General features: G+C 33.7%; 3 protein-coding genes across 3 annotated transcripts; all 3 read right to left on the minus strand.

Moving 5' to 3' along the window:
• Positions 1 to 532: 532 nt before the first annotated feature.
• Positions 533 to 7,027, minus strand: LOC106157229 (uncharacterized). Its single transcript, XM_087003099.1, has 12 exons — positions 6,876 to 7,027; positions 6,374 to 6,463; positions 5,827 to 6,174; positions 5,327 to 5,470; positions 4,727 to 4,867; positions 3,749 to 3,844; positions 3,191 to 3,355; positions 2,789 to 2,917; positions 2,112 to 2,276; positions 1,655 to 1,792; positions 1,033 to 1,206; positions 533 to 787 (listed from the first exon to the last, which is right to left on the minus strand). Exons 1-12 carry the CDS (start codon positions 6,922 to 6,924, stop codon positions 687 to 689), a joined length of 1,740 nt encoding a protein of 579 aa, XP_086859225.1. The 5' UTR covers positions 6,925 to 7,027; the 3' UTR covers positions 533 to 686.
• Positions 7,028 to 8,034: 1,007 nt separating this feature from the next.
• On the minus strand, positions 8,035 to 17,664 carry LOC106180090 (uncharacterized). Its single transcript, XM_087004290.1, has 17 exons — positions 17,488 to 17,664; positions 17,201 to 17,296; positions 15,612 to 16,166; positions 15,199 to 15,342; positions 14,564 to 14,704; positions 13,702 to 13,866; positions 13,079 to 13,204; positions 12,572 to 12,736; positions 12,079 to 12,207; positions 11,569 to 11,733; positions 11,067 to 11,195; positions 10,687 to 10,851; positions 10,283 to 10,411; positions 9,604 to 9,768; positions 9,148 to 9,285; positions 8,515 to 8,688; positions 8,035 to 8,276 (listed from the first exon to the last, which is right to left on the minus strand). The coding sequence occupies exons 1-17, from the start codon at positions 17,522 to 17,524 to the stop codon at positions 8,176 to 8,178; spliced, it is 2,724 nt and encodes a 907-aa protein (XP_086860416.1). The 5' UTR covers positions 17,525 to 17,664; the 3' UTR covers positions 8,035 to 8,175.
• Positions 17,665 to 18,273: 609 nt separating this feature from the next.
• Positions 18,274 to 24,664, minus strand: LOC147763464 (uncharacterized). The gene is made up of 6 exons (XM_087004291.1): positions 23,815 to 24,664; positions 23,259 to 23,354; positions 22,519 to 22,956; positions 22,222 to 22,353; positions 19,334 to 19,546; positions 18,274 to 18,449 (listed from the first exon to the last, which is right to left on the minus strand). Exons 1-6 carry the CDS (start codon positions 23,843 to 23,845, stop codon positions 18,352 to 18,354), a joined length of 1,008 nt encoding a protein of 335 aa, XP_086860417.1. The 5' UTR covers positions 23,846 to 24,664; the 3' UTR covers positions 18,274 to 18,351.
• Positions 24,665 to 24,806: the final 142 nt, after the last annotated feature.

Consider the following 24,806-nt stretch of genomic DNA (forward strand, 5'->3'; position numbering starts at 1 on the left):
GCATGGGGATGTGTGCAAACAGCATTTTCTCTTGCTGTAATATATTTGAATGTACATTACATTATCTGGCCAGTTGTGTCTTACATGTATTGCATAAAACTCATGCTTTTAGTCATTAGTTTTATTTGAAGCTATCAATTGTCTATACGTAGATACAAATCTCCAACATTTCATCTCTTAACTCTTGGCAGTCTATTATATGTCTATAAAATATTTGATAAATATGAAAGATATGGATTTTTCTCTTACATGGAGGAATTTTAACTTTTTTAATTCTACAGAGAAGGTTTGTTTTATTTTGTAGAGTGAAAAGTTGACCATTTTGCTTCATAAACTGGACGACTTGCTTCATGTACCAGTGCTTGTTAATTATTAAGCTTGTTAACTATGATAAATTCAATAACACTGTCAAATGTTCACAGCTAGCAGAAAAAAAGTTGTAGATCTAAATGAAAAAAGTCCAAGGCCCATTATTTAGTTACTTAGTCATATATCATGTAGTGATAAATATCAATTAATCCAATGTCAAAAATCATGACACCAGCATTTTCCAGCTTTTATTCTAGATGTTGTCAAGTGGTGCACAAAATCACCAACTTCCAAATATAGATTGCATTTGGTTATACACTTTAAAAATCCATCATATACTGCTGTGTATATATATATATAGGACGTGGGTAGTCCAGTTACCCAATAAGAGAGTCAATCCAGCTGCAGGATCCCACATACTTGACTTTAGGGTAGCCATTAGCTTTGCTACACTGAGCTTGAACAAGAGAACATCCATCTGCAAATTGAAAAGCAAAGTAAGCCATATACTTCTGATTTGATCACTGAAACAATGCTCCTGTAAATATGTATAATTATTTTACTTAAATGCAGCAAAAGTGCCGAATAATCAAGTGAAAATAATGTCTGGACTGAACCAAGTTTGATACAACTTCTTACTGACTTAAGCAAATGTTTAATTTACAATTTCATAAATGACAAATAATTTCTTATTTCACTACATGATTACTACTTAGTACTTACTATACGTATTCCCATTGTTGGCACAGAAGCGGGAGCTAACTGAGCAATTGTTAGCCTTATAGTCAGCACAGGCCTTGGCAACCATAGCTGTGATTGCAGGGTTGCATTTATTATAATAAGCAACCTTGACACTAGTTCCATTGCGGCAATTCCAGTAAGACGTAGCATTAAGACCTAGGGATAAAGATGTTATTCATAAATACAGTTGTGTGTATAATATATGGAAATAATGATATAATATTTTATATAAACTAGCAATACCCAAGCATTGATCTCCATATAGTCAACACACAAGCAAAAAAGAAAAAAGGCAAGGCTTAATTCTTATTTCTTTCTCTCTCTCTCTCTCTCACTCTCTTTTTTTTTTAAATTTTTAGCAAAGTTATTATTTTAACTTATCAAATCATCAATACTTACTTGCCACAAATTTAAATGTTTATATCTAATCTGAATACTTCATTTTTCATTTTTAAGATGTTTAATAAGATGACAAAGTATTGCTGAAATGTTTAACAAAGAATATACAGACTGTAATCCATTCTTTAATGCGGTTACAGTCTTTTTACAGTGTTTAATTCAATTAAAGTGGATTATTTTCTTATGACTAGTCGAGTCTGCTTACATTGGTATGTCTGTCTATCAGTGCCACAGACAGCAGAGCTGGATGAAGAGCAGGAGGAGGAGGGACAACATGTCCCCTCATACTCCACACTTACAGACTCATTGTAGAGGCAACTGGACCATTCCATGTGCTCCTTGCCTAAAAAAGAAGCAAGAGATGTAGGCGAAGAAAAGTTCCATTTTAATTTTCTGATTTTTTTTACTGGTTTCATTCTTACCAGCACTGTATGGAACTGGCAAATGCAAGCAGGGATCAGTGCAACCAAACCTCCCATGGTTCACAAAATGCCTTAAGTTATCAATTTGTAATAAATTTTTCATCATCATCTACCTGTACACTAGCTCATTTGTTCATCTCTGTCATGCTTATGAAAAAAATGGAGTTACTTAATAATTTGGCATGGCAGTTTGGTACTCAATTACTATTAAGTTACCCAAAAAGTCAACAGTCAACTTACAGTCATAATTCTTTCCATTACTACCACATATGGGCTTACTATCCGCTGGACAAGGCTTCGCAGGGCACTTGGCATAAATTGCTGGGGGTGCCACACAGCTGCCATAATGCAAAGCAGTGATGTTTGTTCCATTTCTGCAGTTCCAGTATTTAATGTCATTCTTACCTGTAAGAGGTACAGTGTAAGATAATCTTAGGTGTGATGCTAACATCGAGCTATGTGTAATTGATTCCATATGGTAGTAAAATATGTACAGTAAGTCATGAATGAAATACTAACAATGAACTTGCAAATTGATGCAGATCTATAGATATTTCTTTAAATGAAAAAAATGAGGCTGCCTGGGCAAATTAGTACTCTGCACCTTTTTTGAATTAAAAAAGCATCAGATCCAAGGATCATTCAAATTCAAATATCAGTATTCCTTGGCAACACAACATGGAACTGGGAGTATATGTTATCAGTTTGCAGGTGAGCAAAAAGAACTATTTACATAATCACAATGAATTTTTCAAGTTTGAAAGTACCCCTGTAAATGTAGGGCTAATCCTAATAACCTCTTCCCCTTTTAGTCACTCTTCAACCTTTTTTTTGTAAAACACAGTTGCAGTTTTTCCCATCACTCCTGCAAACTGTCCAGAAATAAAATCATTATCTAACCTTTTCAGTAAACTTACAGTTATAGTTTTTCCCATCATTCCCACACACAGCTCTGGAATAAAAACTACATGGAACTCGCGTGCAACATTGCCATGGCAGCACAGTACTGTTATGAAGGCAGTTCATGTAGTCAAGAAATCCTTTACCTGAGTGGAGAAAATAAACATTACTCTTTGCTTTCACTTGAACTTCTTCACATCAAATTTATGATCAAAAATTTTTATGTAAATTATTATTAAATGTTTATAATTCAGGTCAGAAAATGAAATGATTTTTGTGGACATATTCAAAGAAAGTCTTATTAATTGATTAATATATAAATTCAGTAAAAAAATATTCACTCTTATCGAATTATTTAATCTTAAACTCAATTATCAATGTATTAGTCGGCCAAAATAAAATCTGTAAATATCACTTACATGCATATTTCTTTCCATCATTTCCACAAATCTGAGTATCATTACTGGAACATTCATTAAGGTCACATTTGGCATACTGGCCAGGTTTGGCAGTACAATACCCAGTGTGGACTGCCTTCACTGAGGAACCACGCCTACAGTTCCAGTAGTCCAGGCTCTTCTGACCTATATTGGAAAAATTCTATTATTATAATACTTTTTCTCCGAGAAGAATTACTTAATAATAATCAGAAATTCAGGCAATGAGAATATAACATAAAATGTTATTATACTTGACTATAATTCAATTGTTAGACATCCTGGCAACTGATATCAAATAACACTTAAAAAACTGCTGTCACATTCTGCAAACCCGGTATGAATTTATAAAACTTATGATGTAGGAGATGATGTTTTTAAAAAATCAAAAAAGTTAAGTGTGGGTAAAAACTACTTTACCTTCTTAAACGGGCAAAGTTTAGTGTGAGTAAAGAGTACCTCAAAAACCACATGGTAATGATAAAGTTGATATTCTCAATGACTGAATTACCGAGAAAGTTGAAAATACAGTGAGCTTACATGAATACGTGGTTCCATCACTTCCACAGTATCCTGAGTGGGCTATCTTGGTGTTGGTGCCATTCCTACAGTTCCAGTAATCTATGCTGTTTTCACCTGAAGTTCAGTAGAAATATCTATAATTTTTTATCAAATAATGAGAGTTATACTTTTGCTTTATGGCAGAATCGCAACTCTGCTATGTTATCATTTTTACAATTAAGGCATTTGTGGAAATTGAGTGTTTATTTGGGGATTCTAGAAAACTGATGTTAAAATACAATTGATAAATACAGATCACTACTAGCACCTTGATGAAAAAATAAGAAATTAATTATTCATGTCATATTTTTCTTTCAAATATGACTGTATGTTCACTGAAAAAAGAACAATGTTAACACATACACTTTACAGACTTGTTATTGAAGTTGTTGGGATGGAATTCAATGTTTATCAGTATGTACAATTTAACAAGATAATTAAAAAAGAATTCCAAAACTTGGACAATACTTGACTATAAAAACAAATTTAAAAATAAAATATCTATCTTAAATATTGTATGTTAGGTAAGAAGGTTCTATTAAAGGTTTTATTTTGGATTGGGGGATAACAGTGTAAACATCAGGTAAAATTAATTTTCTGGTATCATTTATAATTTTCCAGTATTTCCAATTATTTTATTTTCAGTACAGTCACTTTCATCTAAAGTTCCAAGCCTCTATATTATTCTAAAAATATAAATTTTTAAGACCATACTTCTTTTAACTTGTTTTAGTTAAGTGAACAATTTAAATGCATATGCTTTCTATATACATGTATGCACTTGCTTTGTACAAAAACTCCTTTTAGTGCTGGAGCAGTATTTTTACTTCTTAAAAATGATGCAACATGCAAATAATGATTATCATTAGGTAAATAAAAATGGCTGCGTTATGAAAAGGTTAATTCCACATACCATCTTTTCACCTCTGAACACTCAACTCCAAGATGTATACTCACAACTGTAGGTTTTTCCATCTGTACCACATACACTGCTAACGCTATAGTAACAGCGTCTTATGTTTTCACAACACTGGCCTTCATACAGGATTCCTATCCTGGTGTCCTGCAAACAGTTCAAGTAATCAAGGGCCTCTTTACCTGAAAAGCATGTAAACTTCCATAAGATGAGACAATATTACCAAATAATTGTGGTGCAAATGTGGTCAAGGAACCTGTTATAATGTATAAAAATGATTTTACATGTAAATTATAGTTATTTCTCACTTATTGTATTTGCATAATTTTGCTGTTTTTCTTTAAATAAAGTATGAATGACTTTAAATGAAATCTCTTTTAGTGACATTATGTTAACTTTTTTAAATAATAAAAGTGTATAATAAGTATAATAAGTTAGGGAAAAATCTATTTAAACTTCATTGTGACTATGTAGGAACAGTTTCTCTATTTTCTAATGGTTGACCACCTCTCTGTTAAAACCGTACATGTATGCATGCATGCCTGTGTGTGTGTGTGTGTGTGTGTGTGTGTGTGCGTGTGCTCAGATAGGTATGTACGTAAGAGGAATCTTAGAAATTGTGTGAATGTTTGTCTACTTACATTGGTACTGCTTCCCATTTCTAGCACACACAGGTTTGGCATCAGCTGGACACTTGACCTGTTGGCACTTGCCACACTGACCTTTGTGGACAACAGTGACGTTGGTGCCACGGAAACAATTCCAATAATCAAGGTTATTTTCACCTAAATTAGGAAAAGGAGTATATAAATATATACATTTTATAGCCATCTCTTTAACATCACAAGTATTTTTTTATAATGAAAAGCTATATATAAGATTGGACTTAGCAAATACAAGTGTTCAACAAAATCCAATTGTATATGGTCATTGAACATAATAAACAACTAGTATATATAATGATGAGACTTATTCTAAAGGTGTTAAAACAGTTTTAAAGTCAATAAAGATTGAAATTTAACTTCTAAAATAAGCTACAGGAGTTTGTGGTTGCTTCACATCAGTTAGTAAGATCATTTGCATAATTAACATCTAGCATATGTGCATGCACATAAACATTGCACAGGAGATAGAAACTTACATGCATAACTTTGGTAGTCACTGCCACAAACATATGGATAGGGTGAGGGGCATCCTTTATACACACACTGTCTGTTGGTTGTACTTGGCAATTGTTGTGTAGAAACTGGAGGTTTAACAGTAGTGGAAACTTTGGCTGAGGTTGTTGTAGCCTCAGACAGCACAGCTGCAGTGGCAGTTGGTTTTTGGGTACTTGTTGGTTTTTTCGTGGTACTGGGGGTAGTTAATTCTGGGGTTGTCTTATAAGTGGTAGTGGTTTTAGTGGTAAGTGCTGAGCATTCCATGTCAGCAATTGCATTTATTTTTACAACAGACAGACATGATTCAACCTGCAACTCACAAAGGTTCCCTAAAATATCAGAATTTCAAATGAAAATCTTATAAATGCCAATCTTGTACCTAAGGCAAAGGACAATGATCTTCTGAACCCAAATAATTTAATGGCTGAAGGCCTAATTTCATAATATGCATTTTAAGAAATCATTTATTGGATCAATTGGATGAAAGGTAACAATTTTCCACAACTTTATATTATTTGTGGTACTGACAATAAGTCCTTCCATCAGAGCCACACACGGGAGTGTATTCCTCTGGACAGGGACTGTTACAATCAGCAGGTAGCTCACTCTGGACAGCAACTACAAACAGTCAGAACTTGATGATCATTATAAATGAAAGTCACATTAAAGGTATTGCTACATCTAAATTGTGAAGAAAATTGCCTGCCACTGAGAACTGCTGTGGAACAATGAAAACAAATGTTCACAGTTATCATGGCAGGAGAATCTTTGAAATGTCTAATTTTAATTTTTAGCAAAGCAAACTTTAACTTGTGGAATTGCTGCAACATATTCCACTAAATATAGAAATTTCATAAATGAGTTTAAATGAATTCATGCACAAGTTGCAGGTACCACTAATATAAACCAATAATAAAACACATAACTGCATGGAATATGCCAATCTAAATCTAAAAAGTTAACAATAAACATTTCTAAAGAATGCAGATGTAAAATCAAATTTTAAAAGAAATAAATACTAGACGGTTACCTGCAAAAGATAGAAGGACTAAAACAGTAGCCATTTTCTTCTCTAGCATCACGGAGGATTTGGCTTGAGTGAACACTACCTCAACACGGTTATACCAGTGAGATCTTATCAAGATGTTGTTTGAAAAGGATTTGTCATTCAAACAACCTTGTGCAGCTCAGTTATTTGGGTAGATGTTTCAAAGTCTTTCAACAGATACCACCCTCCTTAATCCTAGGACTACAGGTGTTTTATTTAATTTAAAAAAAAAATTATATTTTTTTAAATTTATTAATTAATTTTATTTTTGACACACAGTGTTTAGGTTTAGCACAGGATACTCATTGTCATAAGAAAACCTATCAGATCATCTGATATATCATAGGACTTAGGTACCTGGTAAATACATGCTTGTATCTGGGCATGGAAACATTATTCTCCCTGATTGAACCATTTAAGTGATATTGCAAAAATGCAAAACAATTTGAAAGAAATGGCAGAATATTCTAAATAGATTATAAAAAAAGTACTATATTCACATACAAGTATTTATTAAAGAACATGGGGATGCTTGTTTGATAAGTTACTACATGTATGTCTGGAGGTTGTACATGATAATTCCACATTGCATTTGTTGAGATTTCATTGACTGCATGGGACGTGTAAACAGCATATTTTCTCTTGCTGTGACATATTTACATGCCTGTCTTTTTATCTGACCAGTTGTGTCTTACATGTATCGCATAGAACCCATGCTTTTATTCAGTAGTTTTATTTAAAGCTTTCAATCATCCATACGCAGTTATAAATCTCCAACATTTCATCTCTTAACTCTTGTCAGTCTTTATTATGTGTCTATGAAATGTTGGATAAATATGAAAGATATGGATTTTTCTCTTACATGGAGGAATTTAATTTTTTTTTACCCTAAAGAGCAGGTTCTTATTATTTTGTAGAATGAAAAGTTGACCATTTTGCCTCATAAACAGGATGACTTGCTTCATGTACCAGTGCTTGTTAAAATTATGATAAATACAATAACACTATCAATTGTTCACAGCTAGCAGAAAAAGGTGTAGATCTAAGTGAAAAACAGTTCAAAATCTGTTATTATAATGAAGTTCTGTCATAGATCAGTGTTTATAGTGTTAAATATCAATAAATCCAACATAAAAAATCATGAAACCAGCATTTTCTTTTATTTCAGATGTAACATTTTGCACAATATCATTGATTTTTTAATATATGTGTTTGCATTTGTTAATTCAATTTAAGAATCCATCATATGCTGCTGTGTATATATAGGACCTGGGTAGTCCAGTTACCCAAAGATAGAATCAATCCAGCTGCAAGATTCAGCATACTTCACTTTAGGGTAGCCATTAGCTTTGCTACACTGAGCTCGAACAAGAGAACATCCATCTGCAAATTGAATATCAAAGTGAGCCGTGTACGTGTACTTCTGAATTAATCACTGAAACAATGCTCCTGTACATATGTTAAATAATTTTACTTAAATGAAGCAAAAGTTCTGTACAATCAAGTGAAAATGTCTAGACTACCAAGTTTGATACAACTTCTTACTGATTTAGCAAATGTTTGATTTACAATTTCATAAATGACAAATAATTTCTTATTTCACTACATGATTACTACTTACTGTATGTATGCCCATTGTTGGCACAAAAGCTGGAGCTAACTGAGCAATTGTTAGCCTTATAGTCAGCACAGGCCTTGGCAACCATAGCTGTGATTGCAGGGTTGCATTTATCATAATAAGCAACCTTGACACTAGTTCCATTACGGCAATTCCAGTAAGACAAAGCATTAAGACCTAGGGGTAAAGATGTTATTCATCAATATGTTATTGTAGATGTAGATGTGTGCATTATATATGGAAATTGTATAATCATTCATATACACTAGCTGTTGTATATCCAGGCATCATTATCTCCAAATAAGCCACACAGCACAGAAGGGAAATTATTTTTTTCTCTCTTTTTTTTTTAATTCAGGTAGAGGTATTCATTTCAATTCCTCAAATCATCAAAGATTGCAGGCCAGATTTAAATGTTTAACATTAAATGTTATATCTTATCTGAATATACTTCATTTTTCATATTTAAGATGTTTTATGAGATTATTTAATTAGTTCAAATTCAAAATGCTCAAAAATGGTGAAACTGTAATCTATTCTTTTATACAGTCACAGTTACTTTTAATGTGCAAATGACAGAAGTGTTTAAGTCAATTAAAGTGGATTATTTTCTTATAACTAGTCATGTCTGCTTACATTGGTATGTCTGTCCATCAGTGCCACAGACAGCAGAGCTGGATGAAGAGCAGGAGAAGGAGGGACAACATGTCCCCTCATACTCCACACTTACAGACTCATTGTAGAGGCAACTTGACCATTCCATGTGCTCCTTGCCTAAAAAAGAAGCAAGAGATGTAGGCAAAGAAAAGTTCCATTTTAATTTTCTGATTTTTTTTACTGGTTTCATTCTTACCTGCACTGTATGGCACTGGCAAATGCAAGCAGGGATCAGTGCAACCAAACCTCCCATGGTTCACAAAATGCCTTAAGTTGTCAATTTGTAATAAATTTTTCATCATCATCTACCTGTACCCTAGCTCATTTGTTCATCTCTGTCATGCTTATGAAAAAATGGAGTTACTTAATAATTTGGCATGGCACTTTGGTACTCAATTACTATTAAGTTACCCAAAAAGTCAACAGTCTACTTACAGTCATAATTTTTTCCATTACTACCACATATGGGCTTACTATCAGCTGGACAAGGCTTCGCAGGGCACTTGGCATAAGTTGCTGGGGGTGCCACACAGCTGCCATAATGCAAAGCAGTGATGTTTGTTCCATTTCTGCAGTTCCAGTATTTAATGTCATTCTCACCTGTAAGAGATACAGTGTAAGATAATCTTAGGTGTGATGCTAACATCGAGCTATGTGTAATTGATTCCATATGGTAGTAAAATATGTACAGTAAGTCATGAATGAAATACTAACAATGAACTTGCAAATTGATGCAGATCTATAGATATTTCTTAAAATGAAAAAAAATTAGGCTGCCTGGGCAAATAAGTACTCTGCACCTTTTTTGAATTAAAAAAGCATCAGATCCAAGGATCATTCAAATTCAAATATCAGTATTCCTTGGCAACACAACATGGAACTGGGAGTATATGTTATCAGTTTGCAGGTGAGCAAAAAGAACTATTTACATAATCACAATGAATTTTTCAAGTTTGAAAGTACCCCTGTAAATGTAGGGCTAATCCTAATAACCTCTTCCCCTTTTAGTCACTCTTCAACCTTTTTTTTATCAAAACACAGTTGCAGTTTTTCCCATCACTCCTGCAAACTGTCTGGAGATAAAATCATTATCTAACATTTTCAGTAAACTTACAGTTATAGTTTTTCCCATCATTCCCACACACAGTTCTGGAGTTATAACTACATGGAACTCGTGTGCAACATTGCCATGGCAGCACAGTACTGTTATGGAGGCAGTTCATGTAGTCAAGAAATCCTTTACCTGAGTGGAGAAAATAAACATAACTCTTTGCTTTCACTTGAAGTTCTTCACATCAAATTTATGATCAAAATTTTTAATGTAAATTATTATTAAATGTTTATAATTCAGGTCAGAAAATGAAATGATTTTTGTGGACATATTCAAAGCAAGTCTTATTAATTGATTAATATATAATTTCAATAAAAAAATATTCACTCTTATTAAATTATTTAATCTTAAACTCAATTATTTAATGTATTAGTACAGCCAAAATTAAATCTGTAAATATCACTTACATGCATATTTCTTTCCATCATTTCCACAAATCTGAGTATCATTGCTGGAACATTCATTCAGGTCACATTTGGCATACTGGCCAGGTTTGGCAGTACAATACCCAGTGTGGACTGCCTTCACTGAGGAACCACGCCTACAGTTCCAATAGTCCAGGCTCTTCTGACCTATAATGAAAAAATTCGAAAAAGAGGGGTGTGATTTTTTTCAAAAACTGGATGGGGGTGTCAGAGGTCCCTCAAGTAGGTCTAATTCTAATAACCTCTTCCCCTTTCAGTCACCATTCAACCTTTCCTGTCAACGTACAGTTGCAGTTTTCCCAGCACTCCCACACAATGTCCCTGAAGATAAAATCTTCATCTGTCCTTTTCAGTAAACTTACAGTTATAGTTTTTCCCATCATTCCCACACACAGCTCTGGAGTAATAACCACAGGAAACTCGTGTGCAACATTGCCATGGCAGCACAGTACTGTTATGGAGGCAGTTCATGTAGTCAAGAAATCCCTTACCTGAGTGTAAAAAAAAAAAAACTCTTTGACTTTGTTTTGAAACAATTTTCATACACGGTAAAAGCATACAATTATTTTTTTTCTCATTAAGTTTTTCAAATTTAGTTTTAAGTGTATAACTGTGATTCGGAATCTGTGAGATGTAAAAAAAATGACGATCATAATGTTGATATCAAAAATACAGAATGTTTGATATGAAAAAATTACTTTATTTGTACATTTAAGATAAAAAAATGAAATGACTTTTGTAGACATATATACAATGAAAAGTCTTATTAATTGACTGATATGAAATTTGTTCTTTCAAAAAGCTATTTCACATCTAATCAGATGTATTGATACAGCCAAAATAAAATCTGTAAACATCACTTACATGCATATTTCTTTCCATCATTTCCACAGATCTGAGTATCATTGCTGGAACATTCATTCAGATCACATTTGGCATACTGGCCAGGTTTGGCAGTACAATACCCAGTGTGGACTGCCTTCACTGAGGAACCACGCCTACAGTTCCAGTAGTCCAGGCTCTTCTGACCTAGAAGGGGAAAAAATCTTATAAATTTTCTCCGAGATATAAGAATTACCTGATGCTAATAAGAAATGTAGGCATGCAGTTAATGTGAGAATATGACTTAAAATATTATCATTCTTGACTATAATTTTAGCTGTTAGACATCTTGGCAACTGATATCAAATACATTTGTAACACATGAAAAAATGATGTTACATTCTGCAAATCGAGTATGAAATAAAACTCATGATGAAGAAGAGGATGATTCATTTAAAAAAATCCACAAGTTGAGTGTGGGTCAAAATTACTTTAAAATAACATGGTGATTATAAAGTTTATTTTCTTAAAGACTAAATAAAGTGTACTTACATGAATATGTGGTTCCATCACTTCCACAGACATAATCTTCCCATGATCTACATGTTGTAGTTGGGCAACAATTGTATGCCAATGCACTTTCATTTCTGACACAGTTCATGTAGTCCAGAGACTCCTTGCCTATACAAAAAACAAATGATTATAAATGAATTGATGTGCTAAGCACATATCTTGGGTTTTGGCATACTTCCATGAAAAATTATGTAAACCTTACTTTTTCATTTACTTAAAAAAAAAAAAAACAAGGCAATTTTTTTCTAGGCTACAAATGGGCAGTAATTTTGGTAACGTAAATTTAGGTCTGTGGCTAAAGTACACTTTATCAAAATATTATTATTACTGATTTTAGACACTGGAAGTACATGAAGTCTTATGTTTCCATATTGCTTAACACGGAATTTAAAATTCTTAAACACAAAAAGAATCCCTCCTTGTGGTTTCTTGTGGGCTTTGCTAGTTCAGGTTTGATCACTGTCTTACTTACAATCATATCTCCTGTTAGTGTCACTGGCACATACGGGTTTGCTGTCATTTGCACATTCTTTAAGGACACACTTGGAATACTGTCCCGCCACTTCACAGTATCCTGAGTGGGCTATCTTGGTGTTGGTGCCATTCCTACAGTTCCAGTAATCTATGCTGTTTTCACCTGAAGTTCAGTAGAAATATCTATAATTTTTTTATCAAATAATGAGAGTTGTACTTTTGCTTTATGGCAGAATTGCAACTCTGCTAGCTATGTTATCATTTTTACAATTAAGGCATTTATGGAGATTGAGTGTTCATTTGGGGATTCTAGAAAACTGATGTTAAAATACAAATGGATAAATACTGAACATTGTTTTCAATTTTAGTTTTAACAGCTCATGATGGTGTTTTTAACAGCTTATATTCACACAAAAATATATGCTGTTTTGATATCTTTTCTTATTACAGCTAATTATAACTTTTACATTTTTTATTGTTTTGATAACTGCATTAAAAAACTCACACTGGTAGTTTTTGCCATCAGTTCCACATTGCACATCTCTGTAACGGCAGCCCTTGTGAGTGCAGCATTTGGCTACTTTAATACTAGTCTGATACACACAGTTTAAGTAATCAAGCCTTTCTTTACCTGGAAATATCAACAAGTGTTTTGCAAGTTTAAGCAACGAAAGCCAGAAATCACACAAAAACTGTGTACCACATGTTTTAATGAAAGTTTGAGTACCAGTATATCAGGTACTTAAGACATATTTTATTGACTGAAAGTTTCTAACAGTATAGATATTATGAATGAAAAGGTTTGTAAGTATTACCAATATAGATATCTTCTAGTATACAAGGTAAATCACACTATAGGAGTGCATGGTTATAGGCAAAGTTACATTTCTTAACATTAGTATGTAGCCAGCAATTAAAAAAAAATTGTGTTCTTTTTTGGAAAAAGTTTATCTTTTTACCACAAAAGCTACTGGTGCTTCTTTTTATTCAAATTTTGACATAAAGTTGACTTTTTCCTGGCCAAAAGGGTGTTTTGATTGACCCTCCCCCACTCTCCCAACCTAACTCTGCCTATGGGCTTAACTGTCTTAACAGATATTGCTCAATGTTTTTGTTCCACACACATACATGCATACTGTTTTCCATCATTTCCACACACTTGTGTACTGTTGGGAGCACATTCATTCAGTGAACACTTGGAGAAGGAAGTAGCAGAAGTCCTGCATGACCCAGTGTGAGCAACTTGAACAGTGTTGTTGTTTCTGCAGTTCCAGTATGTAACACTACTAGCACCTTGATGAAAAAATAAGAACTTAATTATTCATGTCATATTTTTCTTTCAAATATGACTGTATGTTCACTGAAAAAAGAACAATGTTAACACATACACTTTACAGACTTGTTATTGAAGTTGTTGGGATGGAATTCGATGTTTATCAGTATGTACAACTTAACAAGATAATTAAAAAAGAATTCCAAAACTTGGACAATACTTGACTATAAAAACAAAATATAAATTTAAAAATAAAATATCTATCTTAAATATTGTATGTTAGGTAAGAAGGTTCTATTAAAGGTTTTATTTTGGATTGGGGGATAACAGTGTAAACATCACGTAAAATTAATTTTCTGGTGTCATTTATAATTTTCCAGTATTTCTAATCATTTTATTTCCAGTACAGTCACTTTCATCTAAAGTTCCAAACCTCTAAATTATTCTAAAAATATAAAATATTAAGACCATACTTCTTTTAACTTGTTTTAGTTAAGTGAACAATTTAAATGCATATGCTTTCTATACATATATGCACTTGCTTTGTACAAAAACTCCTTTTAGTGCTGGAGCAGTATTTTTACTTCTTAAAAATGATGCAACATGCTACAAATAATGATTATCATTAGGTAAATAAAAATGGCTGCGTTATGAAAAGGTTAATTCCACATACCATCTATTCACCTCTGAACATTCAACTCCAAGATGTATACTCACAACTGTAGGTTTTTCCATCTGTACCACATACACTACTATCGCTATAGTAACAACGTCTTATGTTTTCACAACACTGGCCTTCATATAGGATTCCTATCCTGGTGTCCTGCAAACAGTTCGAGTAATCAAGGGCCTCTTTACCTGAAAAGCATGTAAACTTGCATAAGATGAGACAATATTACCAAATAATTGTGGCGCAAATGTGGTCAAGGAACCTGTTATAATGTATAAAAATGATTTTACATGTAAATAATAGTTATTTCTCACTTATTGTATTTGCATAATTTTGCTGTTTTTCTTTAAGTATGAATGACTTTAAATGAAATCTCTTTTAGCGACATTATGTTAACTTTTTTAAATAATAAAAGGGTATAATAAGTATAATAAGTTAGGTAAAAATCTATTTAAACTTCATTGTGACTACGTAGGAACAGTTTCTCTATTTTCTAGTGGTTGACCACCTCTCTGTTAAAACCGTACATGTATGCATGCATGCCTGTGTGTGTGTGTGTGTGTGCGTGTGTGTGTGCATGTGTGCGTGCGTGCGTGCATGTGTGTGTGTGTGTGTGCGTGTGCTCAGATAGGTATGTGCGTAAGAGGAATCTTAGAAATTGTGTGAATGTTTGTCTACTTACATTGGTACTGCTTTCCATTTCTAGCACACACAGGTTTAGCATCAGCTGGACACTTGACCTGTTGGCACTTGCCACACTGACCTTTGTGGACAACAGTGACGTTGGTGCCACGGTAACAATTCCAATAATCAAGGTTATTTTCACCTAAATTAGGAAAAGGAATATATATATATATATATATATATATATATATATATATGGTCATTGGACATAATTAACAGCTAGTATATAATGATGAGACTTATTCTAAATGTGTTAAAACAGTTTTGAAGTCAATAAAGATTGAAATTTACCTTCTAAAATAAGCTACAGGAGTTTGTGGTTGCTTCACATCAGTTAGTAAGATCTTTTGCATAATTTACATCTACAATATGTGCATGCACATAAACATAGCACAGGAGATAGAAACTTACATGCATAGCTGTGGTAGTCACTGCCACAAACATATGGATAGGGTGAGGGGCATCCTTTATACACGCACTGTCTTTTGGTTGTACTTGGCAACTGTTGTGTAGAAACTGGGGTTTTAACAGTAGTGGAAACTTTGGCTGAGGTTGTTGTAGCCTTAGACAGGACAGCTGCAGTGGCAGTTGGTTTTTGGCTGGCAATTGATTTTTGAGTACTTGCTGGTTTTCTCGTGGAAGTTAATTCTGGGGTGGTTGTTGGTTCTGGTGTGGTCAGTTCTACAGTGGTTGTGGGTTTAGGAGTGGTAAGTTCAGGAGTTGATGTAGTTGGAACAGTTGTGGATTTTATAGTTGTGGTTGGTTTAGGGGTAGTAGTTGGTTCTGGGGTAGTTGTGGTTGGTTCTGGAGTGGTTGTGGTTGGTTCTGGGGTGGTTGTAGTTGGCTTGGTGATAGTGGTTGGTTTTGGTGTTGTATATTTTGAGCATTCTCCGGGCCCTAGACTGAAAAGAGTCTGCCCTTGCTGTTTCATCAGGCACTCTGATATCTCCAGTTCACAAGCATTTCCTTAAAAAAATGTAAAAGTAAAAGATTATGTTTTAATTTTCCTCCGTAAAAAGTGTTACTTAAATTAAAACCTTTGATTTTAAGGGTATGTTATCATTGAGATAGTAAAAATGAGGTTTTAACTGCATCTGATTATTCAATAATGCATTTACCTTTGTGCATATTTACAACAATAAAAATTCCCTCAAAAATATTAAATATCAGCGTTTATATTTCTCATTGCTATGTATAATAAGCATAGGCAAACTCAAAGCTTTTATTGTCAATTTAACATCTTTCAACTTTTAGCTGAGACAGCAATCCGTATGGGGCATAACTTCATCTCTGAACATGACTTTTATTACAAAAAAATGGCATAGTTGACCACAAGTGTATGGGCTTCAATCCCATGCTGTCATATTTTTATTATTGACAAGCCCCTAATTACAGATTTTGCATTAAACAAAGGTATTACTTTGCTTTATCAATGAAAAAAAATCTAAACTTTGACTTATAAGAAAAATTGCAGGCAGGGTTTTTGAGTACTAAATGGTGTCATTAAATTGGTGTTTAAATGGTGTTAATGGGTGCTTATGTAAAGGAGAAATTTGAGAAAAAAACTATTTTTCTATTTTTACTCCAAAATTACAATTGTGAAGTCACCCATAAGATAAATGTGTGTAAATATTAATTAATTAAGTCACTGAACACTAACACTGAATATTCATCTGTAATCCACCAAATGTATGTCGCAGGCAGTAAATATGGAGTTTTTGGCAAATGGTTTGAGTGTCCTTTATTAAGACTTGCCCAGCTAGCAACCCATATTTCAGATCATAATCTTATTCTAAAATGTATTTGACACAAAATGTTACTGTGGTAATTCCAGCAATCATTCTTTGCCAAAATTTAACATAAATTCAAGACAAATATATGTATAATCTGTGTGCATCATGACCAGTGGAGCTACATGTATACTGAAACATGTTTAGGCACACATATACACAAATACAGTTACATAGATGTGTATTACTGGGAATAGATGAGGGTCTTACCATATGTCCTTGAATCACTTCCACACACAGGGTTATACTCTTCTGGACAAACTTTGGCACAGCCAGATTCTTGGCATTTCACAAAACTGCTGGTCACTAGGAATGAATAAATTTAATAATTAATTGACAGAAACTATAATCAAAAGAGGATGTACAGAAAATGCTCTTATAAGTTCCTGTATTTTTAAACTGTTTTACAATTATTTATTATATTAAGAGAATGCCTAATTTTTTATTCAATCAAATACTTAACATACAGGTATTTCATATAAAAAGTTAATATATACCTGTTAGACACAGCAGAAAAAAGGTCTTCATCATCATAGGTGTCTTCTTGTATGTGTGCCAGGCAGCGTGCACTTGATAAGGACACCTGAGAAGACTGTGGGTAGCGGAACAGCTGTATGGGATGTGGTGGTGTATATCTGTTCCACAGTCACAGTCTGAACTTGATAACCACCAGGTCTGTCAATGTGATATTGATTTCAATGTGCGCCGCATGGCAGATGACTTTAAATGAAGATAAAATAAAAAAGAAGATAGAGAGAGAAAAAATGAGGTGGTGCAAATTAAGGCAGTTTTCAGAAAGTCATTCCCCCTCCTCCTTTTCCCCTCTTTAAATTGTATTAATTTTACTCCTTGAATCCTTGGGGAGAAGTAATAAATAGCTACCTATTTTTTAATTAAATTTTTATCTGTCTCTACTATTATTATTCATCAATCACAATAAATGAAACGTTGTCTTTCATTATGTTCAGTAAATAAATCAATGGTTATACCCAGTTCAATAAGAGTTTTGAACAATGTTGCAGATACCTGTCAATTTTATTTTTTCAATTCTAAATTAAGCAGTATCCATGGAAAAGGTATCTGGACTTTTGACTTATGCACCACCAGTGTTAAATCTTTTATTTGTAACTTTTAAAACAATAATACATGCATTTCAATTGTAATAAACTATTTGTTTGTTAAACTAATTGGTTAGTTTGTTAGCTAAGTGGGTGAGTAATTAATTGTTTTGTAAATTAGTTACATTTAAAGATTCAAGTACATAAGCACTCAAAAGACATATACAAAGAGTAACAGAGGTTTATTTCACCACAGAATGCTAACAGAAAATAAAAATCTGTCACAAATGAGTGTCAATTTTTCTATCCAATAATCCCATTCAACAAGCATCTTCCCCCATGCCACAAAATAGGAGTACCATCTCCATTCTCACATTTGGCCTTCAAGTACTCACATTCATCTGAAAAATGTAGAAGAAGCTTCTAAAACTGGGATCAATTCCTAAAGGTGTATCACATTCGACATCCTTAAAAGTAATACCAATGAATATATGTTCTCAAATATAAACATGCAGTAACTAGTAGATTAATTATAGACTGAGAGTTGACCTTTGTTTGTGGAAATGGTTTTTTGAGAATTTTTCAATGTAAATATGATAACTAAAAAGCAAAAAGATATATATAATATGTGGTGTTCATTTTCTTAGTTTTAAATTTTTTAATTGCTTTAAAAAGCATTCCATCTATCTATCTCCTATTACGCCATTGGGCGTCTAGGGTGTCAACAAAGGTCCTCCACTTAAAAAGCATTAAATGGAGCCAAAATAGTTAACAAAGTATTGATCCCCCCTCTTTAATCTGTTTTGCACAAATCGCTCTCTCCAATAACAAGTAATTGTAATTCACATATTATTTGGCCTTATCAAAAATATTTACATGTATAAACATTGGTGATGTGCCTGTATCAAAAGAAATGGGTAATTCTGATAATTTGGTTACAAACAGTACTTAGTATGTTTAAGCATGAGAATTGACCAAAACTATACTGGTTTATTTGCATTGCTTGAAGACCATATGCCAATGGTGATAAAGCATCAGTTCAGAAAAAGTATTTTATAAAACAATCATTGCACATGTACATGATTTTGGCCATTCCCTCCCCCCTCCCCGTCTTGTCCATATTGCTAATTACCAGAATATTTCTGGAAGCCAATATTTATCCCTGAGTTCTGTAAAACTGCATGGGTTTGCGCAAAATATGTTTAAGGTTTTTGCTGCTCCGTATTTTTCCAAAGAATAATTTCTATAATATGGCTTTATATTTATATATTCTTTCATTGCTTACTGTATGTTTTCCAGTCTGGTGATACACATATATAAGATGTAGTCTGGCAGTTCCCATTCTTAATATCTAGACAAGCCTTTGCTACCTCTGACAACTGATTTGTTGTACTTTTAGGGGTGGTAGGAGCTGGTTTTATTGTAGGACATGCCCCAAACTTTGTGGAAGACACTTTGGTTCCATAACGACAGTTCAAATATTCCATTTCTTGTGTACCTGAAATGTAATGGATATACTATGATGTGATGTTTCTATAAAGAAATTGCTTTTTCAACATATTTTTATACTACTACAGTAATTGGGGCTTACTAAATGAAAATGCATCAAATATGACTTAAGATCAATTTCCACCAGGACCCAGCGGGCACTCAACGTTGATTCAACATTGAGGATAGGTTGAGATGATGTTGATCCATCAATATTGATAGATCAACAAGATCTCAACATTGAATCAACCTTTTCTTGTCATCCAATTGTCAATGTTGATAGATCAACAGGGTCTCAACATTGATTTAACCTTTCTTTGTCAATCAATTTTCAATGTTGATAGATCAACAGGATTTCAACATTGAATCAACCTTTTCTTGTCAACCAATTGTCAATGTTGATAGATCAACAGGGTCTCAACATTGATTTTACCTTTCTTTGTCAATCAGTTTTCAATGTTGATAGATCAACAGGATTTCAACATTGAATCAACCTGTGTTTGTAAACCCTTTGTCAATGTTGACATATCAACTGGATCTCAACATTGGGCCAACCTTAACTTTATAACCTTAATCATAACCTTGATAATAGTTTTAAATGATTATCTCACTAGAGAGGTATGCATAGGGGTAATTACCCCTCATAAAACACTTGTTTTACCCCTTTTTCATTAAAATTAATTTTGTGAAAAAAGCGGTCGTCAGTTTTTTTAACTTTCCACAGGTCTTTAAGAAAAAGAAAAAACATAGGGTCACCAGCCTTACTTTATGGCAAATTGACAAAATTTTACTCAAGGTTGAAGAAAAAGCTTGAAAAAGCCAAAAATGCCTGTTTTTCTGGAAATTGAAGTTAGCTGTGAGAAAAAAATTAGACTGGTGACCCTTTGTTTTTGTATTCTTAAAATAATCTTAACTACCTGATGTGACGTTATAATTATTTTAGTAAAGCTAATTTGTTGTTTAATTTTTATGAGTAATTACCGTATGTGCCTGCATACTTGTATAATGTAAATGAAGTGCGGGACTGTTATTAAGTGCGAGACTCCGGATAACATGAACTGATGCAACACGTGAGTGTGGACAGTGTGTAACACTTTTACAGTACAAAAACTGTACTTTATTAACAGTACTTTGTGAGGCCACACTATCAGGAGGATCGTTCAACAGATAAGGACATGGAAAACGGTGACATTGCGTCTTCCAAACCCCACACTATCAGGATGATCGTTCAACAGATAAGGACTCGTAAAACTGTGACATTGCGTCTTCAAAACTTGACTGTCTACGAATCTGTTAGAATTTAACTGTATTTGACAAATGTTAAAGTTTATGCAACATGATAGTATTACATGTAGTTAGTTTATGTAGTGTATGTTCATTGTTTGTAATATATTATATTCATAGTTAAGTTAGTTGTTGTTTGTGTTTTTTTATGTTCGGGCTGTTTTGGTCCGTAACACTGAGCATCAAACTGGAAAGTTTAAAAAGAATCTGACGACCCATAGGTGGATACAGGGGCCGGTCCCGGGGTCTGGACCCCCCCCCCCTTTTCTTCCGAATTACCTTTTTTTGTAGGTAATTTTCCCAATTTCCCCCCCTTTTCAGATCTGAGTCTTTTTATTTCAAGAAATGCTTGATATCTTGGAGAACAACTCAGCCATCAGGCAAATTTCAATCAAATATCCTGATAGCCTAATTGATATATCAACGTTAATTCAATTTTCAAATTCAACTTTATTTCAACATTGATTCAACATTGAGGTATCAATGTTGATTCAGCATTGATACCTCAAGGTTGTTTCAACCTTGATGGTTCAAGGTTGATTCAACCTTGATGGTTCAACGTTGATTCAACTTTCATAGTCAACGTCATATCAACATAGTTTCAGTGTTGACTGTCAACGTTGATTCAACATTGATACCTCAAGGTTGATTCAACCTTGATGGTTCAACGTTGATTCAACTTTCATAGTCAACGTCATATCAACATAGTTTCAACGTTGACCGTCAACGTTGATTCAACATTGAGACCTCAAGGTTGATTCAACCTTGATGGTTCAACGTTGAGTCAACTTTCATAGTCAACGTCATATCAACATAGTTTCAACGTTGATAGTCAACGTTGATTCAACATTGATACCTCAAGGTTGATTCAACCTTGATGGTTCAACGTTGATTCAACTTTCATAGTCAACGTCATATCAACATAGTTTCAACGTTGATCGTCAACGTTGATTCAACATTGATACCTCAAGGTTGATTCAACCTTGATGGTTCAACGTTGAGTCAACTTTCATAGTCAACCTCATATCAACATAGTTTCAACATTGACTGTCAACGTTGATTCAATATTGAGACCTCAAGGTTGATTCAACCTTGATGGTTCAACGTTGAGTCAACTTTCATAGTCAACGTCATATCAACATAGTTTCAACGTTGACCATCAACGTTGATTCAACATTGATTCAATGTTGATTTGCCCGCTGGGGAGTGGCCTTCAGGTTTTCTTTTTTTTTTGCAATATAATACTTTGCTTCTTCATACCTGGTACAAGCAAAATTGCTTCAAAAATGTCTTCTGCAAGTATGGTTTTCTGACAATCCATTTATAATATAGGATATGCAGGGAGACAAATGGAAGACAAAACTCATGTGCAAAAACATTCATTATTTCTTTTCTACTTACATGTATAGGTCTTCCCATCACTTCCACAAACAGGGGGATTAAATAGGCCACACTTCCTTTTAAAGCATCCACAATTCCACACTGTGGAACTACTGTTTGTAATACAGTTTTCATAGTCCAGTAATGCCTTACCTGAAAATAATTTCTGACATATAAAAATATTTCTAAAAATCCCTTCCTAATGTGTCATCTGTAAAAACGATTAAAAAGTAAATTAATTACTGTTTTTAATTAGCAACAATGTGGTACGTGAAATATCAAAATATCATCACTATACAAGGACAAATAAATACTTACAAGTATAGTATTTCCCATTGTTTGCACAAACAAACCGAGCACCAGAGGGGCACTGGACTTTAGGACATCTTACATATGGGGTGGTAGCAGCAGGCTTTAAAGTGGTTTTTGCGGTTGTTGCAGATTTGCTGGTTGCTTTGAGAGTTAAGGTTGTAGAAGACGTTGGAAGAGTTGTAGTGGTTCTGGTTGTGGTTGATTTTGATGTGGATGGAATTGGATATGTGGTACTGATTGGTTTGTTGGTGGTGGTGGATGGTTTTATTGTAGTTGGCTTTGGGGTGGTGGTTTGTTTTACTGTTGCTAAGTTCTGTGTTATTTTTTCATTGGTTGTTGTTGGTAAAGTGGTATATTTTGAGCATTCTCCAGGTCCAAGACTTAAAATTGTTTGTCCTTGATGTTTGAACAAACATTGTGCATTCTCCAATTCACAAGCATTTCCTAAGAAAAAATAAAATTAATAATCAGTTTCCTTCTCAGTGTTGGGTTTTAAATTGGTAATCTTTTACCTATATTTCATAAAGGTACCATCACTACAGGGTCAAACAGACAAGGTTAAAATTTACAAGAAGAACACAAGATATTATCTTTACCTGTGTATTGTATGGTATGAAACTCACTGAATTGCTACTTTTTTGTGTTTACTTTACAGGTAAATATAAAATTTAAAATATAAATGGGTTAAAGATAAGTTCTTACAATCAATGTGGTTCAATGACATTCTCAAATACAGTCGTAATTACCATATGTCCTTAAATCGCTTCCACACACAGGGATATACTCCTCCAGACAAACCTTGATACAGTTACTGTCTTGGCATTTTACCAAACTGCTCATCACTGGGAATAAGTGCATTTAATGTTCTTATAACCAAGATAAGTATTATCAATAATTAACTATTTATGATATACATGATTAATGTATTATATGTTTCTAAAGCATTTCTAGTCAATATTAAAATCTGTAAAAAATTATCTGTTGCTTATAATTGTTAGACACTACGTTTGATAGGTTTTATCACAGTTTAAATAATAACTGTTACAGTGGTATGGAAACGCTTGAAAAATAAATATAGACTACATAACAGTTCACAATCAGAGACATAATATAAGGGTATGTCCTTCTCCCTTTCCAAAACAAAAGTGGTGGGACTGAAAAGGGAAAAGAAAAGCCCACAGATACAACATAATAAACAAAAATGCACCATTCTTTTCAATGATGTCTTTACAGCAGAGTGAGATGGGGAACGGGAATGCTGTATCTGCCTGTGTAATATGTAATAAAACATAATCCATATACCTGTAAGACATAGCAAAAATAATGTCTTCATCTTCTTAGGTGTACACTATACAAAGGTAGTAGTATGTCAGGCTGTCTGCATTTGGTATTAACACCAGTCTATATCACAGTGGTAGTAAGTACAGCACAGGTAGAACAGGTGTATTGATTGTGAAGGCGTGGAAACAGTCAGGCTGTCTCATTCTGAACTCAGTGACCAAGTTTTTTTATCATGTTACTGAGTAGCTACTAATACTGTAGGTTGAGACAGACAAGGTAAATGTGTAAATCAGAAACCCCAGTCTCCAGGCCCAAAGTTTTAGTTTCATGTTTCCCTTCAATCTTAGCTTTCCAACTTCTTGCAAGTCCTCAGATGTGAAGCGGATGGTTTTTAATGGGAAGGTCTGGTACACAAGCCCAAAGATTTTCATGGAATTTCACCACTGACAGCCAATATTCTTTGCATGCAGATTTTGTATTAGTCCCAGTATCAAATGAGGTCACTCCAACCTTGAGGTACAGGCAAATAATACCTTTAGTGGACCAATGACAACCCAATGTCTGTTATTCAATGTCAAGCAAAGTTGGCCCAATGTCAGCCCAAAGTTAGACCACTGGCCTTGTGCTTTCTGGGTATTTTAGTACAAGTATCCCTTAATTTTTTTAAAAAGCCATTTTGTCTGTTGTTACGATTGCATGAGGGTATCTCTTTCTCTATTTGATGCCATAATAGATAAGTTACATTACAAGTTTATCCTTGGCTTTATTGCTCACTCATCAAGACTAATAGCATTGTTTTTTTCTTCATATAACATTCTTTTAGAAATTCATAAAGAAATATTTTTAAGCGATTTTACTGGTTTTATGATGCTTTTGATATGCTGGTGGATTGTTTTAATTATCTTCACTCTTATGTTAACATTTTGGGTAACTTCCCTAGCTGTGATATCAGTTGTCATATGACATATAGGTGTCAAAATTGTCACCAATGCGTTTGCCATTTGGGATGTTGG

Source organism: Lingula anatina, chromosome 2 (genome assembly GCF_051362555.1).
Source record: "Lingula anatina isolate TDL-2025a chromosome 2, LinAna3.0, whole genome shotgun sequence".
In the NCBI taxonomy this organism is placed as follows: Eukaryota; Metazoa; Brachiopoda; class Lingulata; order Lingulida; family Lingulidae; genus Lingula; species Lingula anatina.

Coding starts and splice junctions, on each gene's coding strand:
- LOC106157229 (XM_087003099.1), bottom strand. CDS start 6,924: ATGCTAGAGAAGAAAATGGCTACTGTTTTAGTCCTTCTATCTTTTGCA. Junction 2,277..2,788: donor TGATGGGAAAAACTATAACT/GTAAGTTTACTG, acceptor TACCTCTTACAG/GTAAGAATGACATTAAATAC. Junction 1,207..1,654: donor TGATAGACAGACATACCAAT/GTAAGCAGACTC, acceptor CTTTATCCCTAG/GTCTTAATGCTACGTCTTAC.
- LOC106180090 (XM_087004290.1), bottom strand. CDS start 17,524: ATGATGATGAAGACCTTTTTTCTGCTGTGTCTAACAG. Junction 9,769..10,282: donor TGATGGGAAAAACTATAACT/GTAAGTTTACTG, acceptor TATCTCTTACAG/GTGAGAATGACATTAAATAC. Junction 8,689..9,147: donor TGATGGACAGACATACCAAT/GTAAGCAGACAT, acceptor CTTTACCCCTAG/GTCTTAATGCTTTGTCTTAC.
- LOC147763464 (XM_087004291.1), bottom strand. CDS start 23,845: ATGAAGACATTATTTTTGCTATGTCTTACAG. Junction 22,354..22,518: donor CAATGGGAAATACTATACTT/GTAAGTATTTAT, acceptor AATTATTTTCAG/GTAAGGCATTACTGGACTAT. Junction 18,450..19,333: donor ACCAGACTGGAAAACATACA/GTAAGCAATGAA, acceptor TACATTTTTCAG/ATGAATGTGAGTACTTGAAG.